A 13,063-nucleotide genomic window follows, 5' to 3' on the forward strand; every position below is an offset into this window, starting at 1 on the left:
GAGGCGAACCCCGAAAGTTTGGGGCGGGGAGCGGGGCAGGACGGGCGGGTCCCGACCTTTTTCGGCGGCTCGGTTCTCGCCGGCCGGCAGTGCCGTTCCGCGGCCGGCACCCCCCGGGCAGCGCCGGCGACGCGCTCGGCGTTTCCCCCTTCCCCACGCAGGAGCCCGGCGGGGCTCCGAGGCCGCTCGGCGAGAAGAGCCGAGGCCCCCGGCTTTGCCCGCTGCCCTTTCCCCGCTGGCGGCTCGGCCCGGCCCGCTGCTCGCTGCAAGGCCAGGCCGTGCGGCCGGGAGCCCCGGACCCGCCGCTCCCCCGAACCGGGCCGAACCGGGCTCCGGCGTGTGTTTGCGAGCGCGGCCGGGAGCCGGGGCTGCGCAACCCGGGCGCGGAGAGATGCGCGGCACCCCGGCTGCAAACAGCCCCGCGGAGCCCCGGGCCGGGGCCGCCCCGCAGCGCGGGTGTCCGTGGGTCCCCTCCGAGCCTGGGCCGCGCACCCAGGCCCTTTCCCGGCTGCGTGCCGGCGAGCACGCACAGCTGTCGCGATAGGCGCCTGTCGGCGACAGGCCGGCTGTCGCACCCCGCCGCCTTCTCCCGGCGGCCCTGGGCACCTTGGCGGGGAAAGGCAGGGCGGAGGAGCCGGCAGGGCTCAGCCCGGGCCCGCCGCCTCCCCGCAGCCCCGGCAAGGSCAGCCCGGTGCTCGGGGGCACGGAACGGGCCGCCGCAGCCCGCGGTTGGCCCCGGTCGCAGCGCAGCTCCTTGGCGGCGGCAGCCCCGGCCGGTGCAGCCGGGTGAGCCCGGGCTCAGGCCTCTCTCCTCCGCCCCGGCCCGACGGGRCCCGCCGCGATGGGCGGCGGGGAGGGAAGCGGCGGCCGGGCCCGAAACCGGCGGAGCGGAGCGGGGCTGGGTCCCCCTTCGCCCCGTCCCGGGGGGGCTTTGGCCTGGGAACGGCCGGTCTCACCATCTTGCCGCAGCCGCCAGGGCGCGGACAAAATGGTGGCGGGGAGAAACGCAGCAAATAAAACGAAATTTAATGGGGGAAAAAAAGCGGCGAAACTCCCCGGGAGCCTCCGCCCGCGCTGCCACGATTGCGCGGCCGCAGGCGGCCGCAGTGCCGGGTCGGACCCCCTCGCTGGCCCGGTCTCCCTCGCTCGGAGACGGGGCCGTGTGGGAAGCAGCGGGCAGCGCCAGGGAAGCGCTTCCAGTTTTATTTTCCACTGTTCCCCCCACCCCAGGCCAGGGATGAATTGGCAGCAGGTAGGTGGGAGAGGCACCGCTTTGTSCCACCTCGCTGGCTGTCTCCAGGCGGCCCGGTTGTGCCGCGGGGCCCGTGCGGGTATTTCGAGCTGCGCTCCGTTGTTTTTTCGGCGTTTTCCGGGGAGGCGGCTGCTCCGCGCCCGGCGGGGCCCGTCCGCGGGCAACGGGCCGCCTCTTTCCCCGTTTTCCGTTTCCAGAGCACGGACCCGGCGCGGCGCGGAGCGGAGCCGAGCTGGACCCGCAGGCGGCCGCGGTGCGCCCGGCCGGGGCGGGCGGCGGGGCGACCCCGGAGGCTGCTCGGGACGAGCCGGGGCCGAASCGGGAGCCCTGCAAGCCGCTCAGGGACCCGAGCCCGCCTGCACCGCCGCGCTCGGTGCCGCTCCCGGGCGCTGCCCCCGGGCTTGCGGCGGCCCGGAGCCTCCAGCCGCCGCGACGGGGCGGCTTTGCCCGAGGAGGCGGCCGTGCGCCGCCCGTCCCCGTCCCGTCGCGGCGGGCAGAGCTTGCAGGCGCCGGCTGGCGGTCCGCAGCGGGGCCGGGCCGGCAGCGCAGGTCCGTCCCAGGCGGGAGCGAGGGGACATCAGCGCCACGACGGCGCTTTGTTGGCGGCCGAAGCAGCCGGGGGCTGCAGCGCGGGGAGGGCGCTGGAAGCGGGGACACATCCGCCGGGGTGCGGATCCCCCCGTGCTCCCCCTTCCCCGGGGGAAGAAATGTGCTGGCACCTCTTTCGGTACCGAAACCCCATGTACGTTTTTGCGTGTGATGTGTCCCTCACCCCTACTGGGGTGCGTGTACGGGGAGGGCGACCGCATGCACTGYGGTGTGTGATGTGTCCCTGCGCATACGGGGGGACGTGTCCCTTTCGCGTAGCGGTGCGTGCTGGTGTGCGTGATTTGCCCCTGTGCATACTGGGGCATGTGAGTCCTCTGCGTGTACTGGTGTGCGTGACGGGCGCGTTAACGTGCGCTGGCGGGTGTGCGCGTGTGTGCTGTGTGCTGTACGGTGTGTGCAGGCTGCAAAATCTCGGTTAACCGGCACCATGGTTGGTGCTCCAGAGCCGCTGCCTGCTCATGCACCTGCCCTGTCCCTGTCACCTTCTGCTCCCCTGGCTGTGCCCAGGTGAAGTGTCTCGTCTTATTTAGCTGCTAAGGCAGAGGGCAGATACCGTCCCCTTGTTTTTTGAACCGGACCTCTCCGCGGGGATTTGCCGCTGGCGAGGCAAAGGGCTGCTCAAAACCCTGCTCAGCCACGGCAGGACTCGGAGGGTTTTGGGGCCTCCGGGCCTCTTGCCGGCCGAGCTGGCGCTGTGTGTTGTGGCTGTGCGCAAATCACCCCCTTTCATTCAGGGCTGCGTCCAGCCCCCGTCACAGCTGGCAGAAGGGAAAATAACAATAAATAATACCGCTCGTAATGATGGCAGTGCCACACAGAGCAGCGAGGGCGGAGGGGCAGATAGCTGCAGCTGCGGCTGGGAAGCGTGAACGTCTCTGTTAGCTGCTCCTTGTTAGCAGCCCCGGCTGTTGTTGTGCAGGGCAGCCTCGGCGTGGACAGCGGAGTGAGGACGTGGTCTGGGCATCATCTGCGCAAACGCTCTGCCCGCCACGAAACGGTTCCCCAGCTGGCATTCTAATCCCCGCCAGAGATACCCCCGGGACACCGGAGCACGTTTCCTGGGGCAGATCTGCTCCAAGCCACCGTTCGACTCCCTTTCCGTGACAGCCCTGTGCCCACCTGCAGGGTTCGGAGCGGTGGATCGGAGGCCGGTGCGAGCTCCTTGTCCCGGCCAGGCCTCTTCCCGTCCTGGTCCTCCCCAAGCCCCAGTGTTTTCTGCAGTCCCAAGCCCCAGCTGAGATCCAGCTGCCCCCAACGGGACGGTGCCTCGGACACGTATCACGATGTAGCGGTGGGAAAGCGCCTTCAGGAACTGGATATTTCTCCCAAACCCATGCTTGCTCCCCAGGCCGCTCTTCCCCATGCCGGCTTCGTCGCCCCCTCCCCTGCCTCTCCCCGCTATTTCCCCCCTTCCTGCCCCAGCAGTTTTATAATCCTTTCATGCATGGGTCAGCCAGAAGGAGAAAGCAACTTAGTGCGAACGCCAGGGCTTGAGGAGACCTTGAGCCCCTAAGGACATGCCGAAACCAGGGCCTGACCTGGACAGAACCGGCCTGGAGACTGGGCTCATTGTAGCGATCGCGCTGTGGTTTCTGTGACTGATTTTTAGCCCGTGCATCGCGGGGGGGTAACGCAGCAGAAATGGGGAGCTTGAGAGTTTGCGTGTCCGTAGTCCGCCCGTCCGTCCGGTCTGCGTCGCTGAGAGGGGTCCCGGTGCCCGGGGCTGTGCCGGCCAAGCCTGGAGCTGGGCTGCAGGGGCAAAGCCCCCCCGGTCCTGCCTTCCCCTGTGCACTGGGAGCCTCCGAGGGGTCTGGCACCGGGTCAYGGCGCGTGGCCCCGGGTTCCCAAACAACCAGGGCTGCTCGCAGAGCCAGGCGCCAGGGACGCGCACCGCTGTTCTCAAGTGTTACGTCCCCGGGTTTGCTTAAACTCGGCTCTGTCATCTGGGCATTTAAGGGGGAACTTGGGGGAGAATTTCCAAGATCCCTTTTAATACCTCGTGCCGCGTGCAGCACGCAGAGCCTGCTAGTTAACGGGAGCGTGAGCACCGCAAGCGGCACCACGGACTGCGCAGGGCTCTGTGCGGGGCTGGCCGGTGCTAAAGCGGGAGCTGAAACCTTCCTGCTTTTGCTTCCCCAAGTAAAGCCATGAGCAAGGTTAGTCCTGGCCTTGCAAAATCTGCCGGGTCTGCAAGAGGGARGCTGAGGTCTTCGCTGGCTGCAAAGCCATTTCCCAGCCCTCATCCATCTCCACGTGCGACAGTTTTGTTCCAGTTTTGCTCCCGACAAAAGCCTCCTTTATCCTTGCGTGTTCAAGCGCAAGCTGCTCTGCGACTCCCTGGCTGATCATTCACCGGGTGCAAACCCRGTTGCGCTGGTTTTTCTCCGCGGTTCCCGGTTAGTAAAGCATTAGCGATGCACCGGTGCCGGGCAGCCCGTCACCTCTTGCAGAGCCCGCGGGGACGGCGCTCGGTCGGGCTGGCCGGCTGGCGCTGACGCCGTTCGGTGACGGTCCGGTTCCCGTCCGTTGCTCGGCCTTTCGGTTATGGGTCTGTCCTGGTCCTGCCCGAATCCCGCTGATCTCATGCTGGCTCCTGCGAGCGGTGCGCGGAGCTTGCAGGTCTGTTTTCATCAACTCAGCTCGTGCTACCTGGAGACCTCAGTGCAGACTTCTGCGGTCATCCGATTTTTAAACCAAAGTTATTCTGGTTAGACTATGTTTGCATGCGGCCCCCGGAGGGTCCCGTGCCGTGGGCAGGGCAGGGTTTCCAGCCTCAGCCCCCTAATCCTTGCGCGAGCCGACAGAGACCTCGCCAAGCCCCTTTTGCTGCAGGTTGCTCTAGCAAACGGCAGCAGTTCGGTGGCGTGATCTGCCCCAGCCCCAGCGTCCGCTCCGCCGCCAGCTCCCGCCTCCGCAGCGCTTCCAGGCGCGCAGCGCTTCCCAGACCGATCCTTTAGGAAGCACCGCGGAGAACTGCCCCGAAAGCCGCTTTTTACTGAAAATACTCCTGCGGTGAAAATAGCGTTGGAAAGAGGGAAATTTTTAACAGAGAGAAAAAGCTTCCAGCACTCCTAAGGGAGGAGGGAAACCAAAAGTAAATTATTAAATTAAAAATCTGGTTAACTTGAACTTTATTTTTTTTGTGTGTGTGTAAAACTCTTTCRTGCTTCTGGCTTTCGGGAACTATTATTTCTGCCTTTAAATGCGTTGTTTCCTTTAAAGACTCTCTTAGTTTCTACTCATCTCTTGAAAAAACAAACAGTTTTTATGAAGAATTATTGCTGTTCCCTGGAGTTTTATAAATCTGTAGCATTTGAGACCAGAGGGGACCATTAAGCCATGCAGTGTGTCCCCTTCTAGTCCCAGCCTGGGGAATTTCTCGCGGTCTCTCCAAAGCGAGCCCGGGAGCCGACTTCCCGGGCGGACGCCGATTCTCGGCGCACAGCTGGTTGTTTGATTAAGGWTTTTCTCCCCCAGGGAACTGATATCTCGGACCAGGCCCCCCCCCCCCAGACCTTTTCTCCTGACCGCTCTTTTCCCCGGCTTCCCTCCTAGATGCCAAAGGGACGATTCGGGAGATTGTCCTCCCCAAGGGCCTGGACCTGGACCGGCCCAAGCGCACGCGAACCTCCTTCACGGCCGAGCAGCTCTACCGGCTCGAGCTGGAGTTTCAGCGCTGTCAGTACGTCGTCGGCAGGGAGAGGACCGAGCTAGCGCGGCAGCTCAACCTCTCCGAGACGCAGGTAAGGGCCAGGGCATCCCCGGCACGTCCCTGCGGTGCTTCCCGGCATGTCCCCATGGTGCTTCCTTGCACGTCCCCATGGTGCTTCCTTGCATGTCCCCATGGTGCATCCCCGGCATGTCCCTGCGGTGCATCCCCAGCACATCTCCATGGTGCATCCCTGGCATGTCCCTGCCGTGCATCCCCAGCACATCCCTGCAGTGTCCCCGGCACGTCCTGTGCACTCCTGGGAGCAGCGTGCGTGGTGACACGGTCACATCGCGCTCAACCCATTTCTTTTAACCCCGTCACAGCCCCGTTTCCACCCTGGTCGCGGCTCCCTCTGGAGTCCCCAGGGAAGCAGGTGGCTTCTCCTGCTCCTCGAGCTGGAGGAGCGGCGGGTTCGTGGTCCGTGGGGAGAGCGGCCCTGGGCGGAGGGCTCTGGAGGGCCGTCCCCATCCGACACCCTCCTCCTCCGAGGGGACCCTCGTTCCCAGGGGACCCGGGGGAATCCCTAAGCTACGGCATGGCTTGGGGAGCTCTTCTTGGTGGCTTCCAGAGCGAAAGGCCCTTTACCCACCGGGTGGCTTTTAGCCTGCTTGGATGCACCGTGTCCGACCATGTGCAAAGCTTTGCTGCCTCGGCCGGCTGGGAGGGATTTTCCCAATTTTCTTCTGCTGAGGTTCACCTAGCGCAGAGGAAGCTGGGCGGAATTGCACGGTCTGGGCAGGAAAAAGTGAACTGGGTTGCATGCTGATCGGAAGTTTGTATGGATGTGTACCAAGGAGAAGGTGCATCTGCTGGAGTTACACTGATTTTGGTTCGAAAGATAATATATACGAAAATAGGGATAACAATGAAATTATTGAGGAGCAAAATAGAGCTTCTATGAATCGCAGAAGTAACCCCATCAGCTCAAGCTGCTTCTCTTCGGGTCAGCAAGGCAGGTTTGGAGACAGCTGCTGTTCTCCCTAGCGCGCGTGGGAAATAATTTCAGTTTTTCCCAAACTCCTGCAGAACAAAACTTTCTCCGGCTTTTCCCGTGCGCCGTGCGGAGCTGATGCGTGCCGAGGAGGGCTGGTTCGGGGATGACCCTTTCGCTCCCTGCGGGATGCTGCCGTGCCGTTCCCGCTCTGCCAGGCTCAGGCGTTCCCGGTGCTCCGCGCGGAGGAGCCGCGTAGAAGCAGGGCCTCAGCGCCGCAGCAAAAATAGCGGTTCTGGGCTCTTTTGGTGAGGGAGAATTAAGGAGCAGGTTCCTATCATCTGTGGGATAGGTACAAGGACGTGTCGGTGGCTGGCGCGACCGTCTCGCAGTTACGAGCGAAGCACGTCGGTGGCCTGCGTGTCCTGCACAGGAGGCTTCGTGGTGCCTGCGGGCAGGGAGGGGGCGAAATGTCCAAATCCCTCGTGTTCCCTTGAAAAAGCAAAATGACTTGTTTTGGGGACAGTGACTCATTCCTTTCCCTCCGTAAAAAAAAAAAAAAAAAAAAAACAGGGCAAAATCAAGAGGGAAGACGACTCCCTTTTTCTTTTTTCAGACTACCGATAAATATTGCCGTACATAACTAAGTCGGCGTTTTACCCTTTTCGGCAACAGGGCCCCCAAATTCTCAGGCTCTGAAGCTCTCCAGGGATGCGGGGATGGGCGGAGAGGCTGCTCGGAGGAGAGGGCTGTGCCGAGCCGGGTGCCGGGTGCCGGGTGCCGGGTGCCGGGTGCCGCAGCCCGAGGCCGGGAGCAGGGCAGCGTGCAGCCTTTCTGCAGGGTCTAAACGTCTCGTTATTTGCTGCTTGTTTGGTGCCTCGTTGCCACGCTCGTCCCTTGGTGAGAAAATTCACACCCTGTAGGCCACGGCTGTCTCTTCTCTTTCCTTCTCCATCCCGCATCCTTTTTTTTCCCCCCCATCTCTCTCCTTCATCTCTGTCTTTTTTAATCCCTTTCCGTGCTTTTCGCAGCATTTGCTGCCCTGCAGCAGTTGCACCTTCTCGGCTCCCCTCCCGCCGCCCGTCCCTTCCCGGGCACCCGGCTCCGTGCGGCCAGCGGGCTGCGTGCTCGGCATCGGCCGCTCCTGCCCCTTGGGGTCCCCCGTGTGCATTGGCTCAGAGAGGGACGGATCCAGCATCGGCAGCAATCGGAGCACGGCTAGCACTTCTGGGTGGATTTTCCTTCCAGCCAGTTATCCGGGAGCAGCTCTCCGTACTTAGAGCAGTTCACGGTATAATTGCCCCATCTAATGTTTTGTTGGCGGGTTCCCACCCAGCAGCATCTCGTGGCTGTGTCTTGGTTGAAATTTGAGCCCTGCTGGTGGCGGTGGCAGCAAGGCAGAGCCTCGCTGTCCCCTCCTTGCATCGGCTGTCGCTTGCTTTCCCGATTAGCAGCTCTCCCCTCATTCGCTGCTCCAAACTTTCCTCTCTGTGAACATCCCCGGCGCGATGGGAACCCGCCGCTTCCCGGTATGCTCTGCCCGCATACGAGGGGAGAGCAAAGCTGCGGGCACAGAGCAAGGTGCTGCCAAGGCAGTTTTTTTATGGCTGCGAATGTTCGGGGGGGGAAAAAAAAAAAGATTCATCTCCACTTCTCTGCAAAAAGAAGAGAGTGGTGCAAACAGCGTGATGAGATAGGAAGAGACACAATGCCATCGCAGCTGGAGAGCTGCAGCCAAGCGTCCCCGTAAGTGGGTCCGCCGATCAGGGCTTCACCCCTGAGAAAACCCGCCTGAGGAAAAAAAACGGCTCTTTGAGGCTCCTGTTTTACTTCCCTTGGGATCTGAGCCGGCTTCTTGGCAGCCTTAGAGGAAGGCGGTTATTGCTACCCGTCGCAGGGAAGCGCGGAGAAGCCCAAACGCTCCACCTCCGCGTTGGGCAGCAGAGAACTTCTTGCTGCCTTGTCTCTCGCCCTGGTCCCCGGAGAGGGGAATTAACCCGGAGTAACCCAGGGAGAGGCGACTCAGCCCTCGGGGCGCTCTCGCCGCCCGGCAGAGCGTCGGTGCCTGCGAAGCCCCTGCGGACGTGCCTGCCGCTCCGCGCCAGCCGGCTTTCCCCCCTGCATCGCCCCGTGCTCCAACCGCGGTGTCCTCCTGGAGCTGGTGCACGCCTTGCCCCGTCCATCCAGCCGGGACTGCCTTACGGAGGGGACTGCCTTATGCCTCTCCAAGGCATTAGGGGAAAAGTGCCCCTTCTTAGGGTCATTACGAGCCGGAAAATGCAATGCGCAGAGGAGCCCGCACGGCAGAACGACCACAGGGGGATGTTCAGGGGAGGATAATTCCCACAAATCCTCAGGCAGGGAGGAGATGAGAAGATGGGGCTGTCTGAGGGGATTTGCTGGTGGCCAGGAGGCTTTGCTTTCTAGGTCACGAGTTCAATGCCAGGCTCAGGTTCGAGTGACCTGGTCTTCCTGTCCTCATTAGAGTGAGGACAGAGACATGGCACTCACGTCCTTGAGCGTCGGGCACCCAGGCAGTCTGAGAGGCTGCCCRTAGGACTTGTTATATCAGGTGCTCTCTACACAAGACCTAGCTCCAAGCTTTGTCCTTCTGCTGAGAAGTAGCTCATCCCATCCCCAAACGCAGGCGCCTTGGGCACCAGAGATGTTCTCACTCAAGGAGACCATGCCCAGGAGCACAGCTGACAGGTCTTGGGACCCTCCCTGGTGCTGTCCCATTGGGATGCACCTCCTGGAAGATACTGGTGAACTTTGGGGCTCYCTGGCTCCTACATAGCAGTTGGACACCCCGTGTAGTGGGATGGCACAAAGAGCAGGGAGGTCTTGGACCATGCTGTTTGCCATGCAACGGATCCTCCTGGCAGCTAGGAAGTCCGTGGTGTTTCCCCCACCGTGGTGCCCTGGCTCAATCACGGCTGGTCTGGCCAGAGCTGTCTGGCAGGACCTCCTCAGGACGAAGGTCCCAGGAGATCCCTGGCAGAGGCTGTTCTCCTACAGCACCGTCATGCTGCCAGCAGCCTGGCACCCCCCGAGCATCCTCCGGGACACCCGGTGCCTGCGCGGGGTGGGGTGCTCGTAGTGCCAGGCTTTCAGGACTGTGACCCCCCAGACTCAGCGCAAAACGTATGTGAGAAAGCAGCTGAGCCAGAGAAGGGGTGGGAAGGTCTATTTATAGCAGTGCAATTAAGATGTTGCCGCTAAAAATTAATTGCACCTCAAGTCATTAACAACTAACAGTCCYGACAGCAAGAGTGGTCTGCGCTGGCATGAGCTGTCCTCGTAGGTGGAGAACTGCCAGGAAGCTGCTGCCTGGAAGACGTGCAAGTCATCCAGACCTTGGGTCTGGGGACTGTGGGTCAGGGGCTTCCCCAAGAATAAGGGGCAAACAGGACCATAACGCTGGTCTTCCTGCTGCAAGGCAGAGGGATTTGGGTATCCTCAGTCCCCGTTCTAGYGGGAAGCTGAATTCCCAAGGCTTTGCTGGAAATTGCTTCTCCAGACCATGCRGAAAGTACAGACCAAGGCACCATAGCCAAATACGTTCTTTTCTGAGGGGGCACCCGTYCTCCTGCCCGTCCATCCATCTGTCCATCACTCTACACTGCGGCTCTAGCTAGCTCTGAGATGGCAGAAACGCTCCATCACGCTCCGTTGTGCATAGCGAGATGCTCCCTGGTATCGTCCCTGGCTCGTGGTGCTTCCACCCAGCTGCTCTTGAACCCTTCCTGCATTGCGCTTTGCGCTTTGCTCACGACTCTCCTGCAGGTAACTGCCCAGCCGGTGATTTCCCCCCTCCGCTTGGGGGAACCTGCGGCCCAGCTAGGACTCTGCTGCAAGGCTCARGTCCGGCTGCGGCGTTCAGGTGCTTCCAGGTCTCGACACGCGCTAGTCCGGGAGGTAGGTGGGTGCTGCCGAAGCCGGGGTCGGCGTTGCAATAGGCTTCCTAAGGCGACAGCATTTCTGCTGCAAAATCTCGGGGCTGAAGGGGTTCTGAGCAGAGGGTTTTAAGGAGGCGACGGCAGTGTCCCACCGCCCAAGCCCGCTCCACCCTCGMGGCCTCATCCTGTGGATGCAGAAGGGATGCAGGTCCCTGCACCTTGTGGCAGGAGACGGCTGCTGGAGAGGCCCGAGATCTTGTGGGGTCACCTGCCGCCCCGGTGCCCACCACCCCTTTCGCTCCGGGCCCTCCCGTTAGAGCCTCCAAAATCCGTGTCTGGGGGGGGTTCCCTTTTCCAAAGCATTTCTGGGAGCTGGTCAAACCGGAGCGTGGCGAGGCATAGGGACAACGAGCGCTGGCTTCTGGGTGACAGCTTGCGTCCGCATTGCTAAATAGAGGAAAGGGTCGGGCAGCTCCGTTTCTGGCCAGGGGTGAAATAACGGGACCCCTCGGCGGATACGGCTGGTTTCCAGGAGGGTCACGCGGACGTGGAGCCGGGACCTCCCCAAACAGGGGCGACGCGGCCGGTGGCCGGTGGGACTCAGGGTGCAGCGGCTTCGAGGACAGGCGCATTCGTTGTGGGGGACAAAAATTACAGCCGGCTGCGAATCATTCCYCGAAACGGTGTTTCGTTTAAAAATGCATTTTTTTTCTTCTTTTTTTGGCAAAACGTTTTCCTTTGCAAAGCTTCTGGTTTCTACAAAACTCTCAGTTTGCAGCTGAAAACTGCAATGCCCCACGAAAGAAAGGACCCCGACCAAGCCTAGAAAATGTTTGGTTTGGGGATAACTTCTCCCATTTAAAAAGCAAAAAGCAGTGATTTTTTTTCTCAGGAAAACATGAGCTTCTGTCTAAGAAATATTTGTCTATCTGAAAAGGCAAATGCTCTCGTGATGGATTAGGAGATAGATCRGAATATCTGGCTACTTCTGCAGTTCCCCAAACTCAGTTAGCACTAAGCAAAATGTTTAATTTAAACGAACGTGAAATATTTAATTGAGATTTTTATCGTGAGCGCTTTCAATCTCAAATGCCCCCACAATGAAGAATAATTTCAGAACATGTCATTGCAAATTTTGATTCTGAAACGTTTCAAGAGCGTGTTGGGCATTTTCAGAACAATTTACAAGGTTGTTTTTTTTTTTCAATATAATCAAAGCAAATCTAAGGGAAATTATATCCTAGAAATGACCACTTCCGATGCAAAACAGTTTTGACTGATGTTTCGGGACCAGCTCTGCTGCTCTCCCATTTCCCAGTGCTGCCAGCGCGGGAAACGCTGACGAGGCGGTGCAAACCTCCGGCGCTGCTCCGAGATCCCAGCTGCGGCCGGGACCCTCCGTGCGTCCGGGCACCRAGGGACGGATGGGGAAATGTCGCTGCCTCGTTCAGGGAAGGCTGCTGGTGCCGGGTGATGTTTTGCACAAACCTGGAGGCGGGCGACTCGCCCCTGCCGGTTCCCGGCTCCGTGTTCCCTCCCGTGCAGCTACTTTCGGAAACGCCGATGTTTTTGATGGCGCGGGAAAATACCCTGYGGCCTTTGCAAGGAGCTCAGAGGAGAGGGGAGATCRTCTCGAGCCGGTTTCAGCATCCGCYGCCGTGGWGCTCGCTCCGGCAGGGCTGCCGGGGCAGCGGTGGCGCGCGGTCCTTCCTCCCCCTTTGGATGCGCCCGCCGAGCCGGGCACCGTCTCGTGCAGCTCTGGGCGCTCGCTGCCGTTTGCAAGGGGCTGCCTGGTGCGTTGCAGCGTCCTGTGAGGTCGCTCTGCTGCGAAGCGCAAAACGGTCCCGAATTATAGAGCGAAAGCAAAGCCAAGGACAGGTTTCCGGCTCGCATTTTGGATTAGCGACRGGGCGAAGCCTGCGCGGGGCTTGCCGGGCCCGGGCAGGGGGCCTGGAGATGTTCTCCGCCAGCAGCGGGCCACGTTGCCCCACGGCTGGGGCGAAGGAGGTGGTTTGCACCTCTGCTGCGCTGTTATAAAACCCCTTTCCTTGGGGAAACGAGCTGGCTAATCCCTGAGCAGCCAGCGCCGGCTAGGAAAACGGCCTCGGACGGGAGCTATGGATAGTCGGGTTCCTGGCACGCTCCGGTGCCGGGTCAAGCCCCGGGCAGGGCTGTTAAATAATCAACGGCGTTAGAAAAGGCAGGTGCCACCACCTGGGCACGTGGGTCTGCTTTTCCTTGCCTGGCGATGCCGGGACCCGGGGGACCTCCCCATCTGGATAACCCCGGATGAGCCGTGAGCGTGGCGTGCACTGCGCCCCTCGAGCTGCCGACTGCAGCAGCAGCACTGCAGCGTTGCAGGGCTCAGCCCGGCTGCCGGCGCCGGCAACGTGCACCGCGGGCGCTGCACGCGCCCTGCCATCGGCGCCAGCGCCGTCTCGCTCTGCCTCCATCCCTCCACCGGTGCCCAGCCGAGACGTCTGCGTGCTAAGCACCGAGAAGGCCACGTCCTTATTCGGCAGCTCGGGGAGCTGCACGGAGATGTAACCCCACGTCTTGCTCAAAGAGCGAGCTGCTGCTGGAATAGATGCGGCTATTTCGGGGGGGGGACGGACGTGTGCACACATATGCACTCCTGTGCTGCTGGAATAGATGCGGCT

General features: G+C 61.5%; 1 protein-coding gene across 1 annotated transcript in view; it reads left to right on the forward strand.

The window, feature by feature from the left end:
* Window positions 1-5,412: 5,412 nt before the first annotated feature.
* VAX2 (ventral anterior homeobox 2) overlaps window positions 5,413-13,063 on the forward strand; it is a gene marked incomplete at its 5' end in the record, with an annotated part of 16,770 nt that continues 9,119 nt past the window's right edge. Inside the window, one exon of the mRNA XM_026070606.1 lies at window positions 5,413-5,604. Coding sequence (XP_025926391.1) covers window positions 5,413-5,604 — 192 coding nt within the window. The remainder of the gene's footprint in view (window positions 5,605-13,063) is intronic.

This window comes from Apteryx rowi, unplaced genomic scaffold, assembly GCF_003343035.1.
Source record: "Apteryx rowi isolate R43461 unplaced genomic scaffold, aptRow1 scaffold_315, whole genome shotgun sequence".
Taxonomy (NCBI): domain Eukaryota; kingdom Metazoa; phylum Chordata; class Aves; order Apterygiformes; family Apterygidae; genus Apteryx; species Apteryx rowi.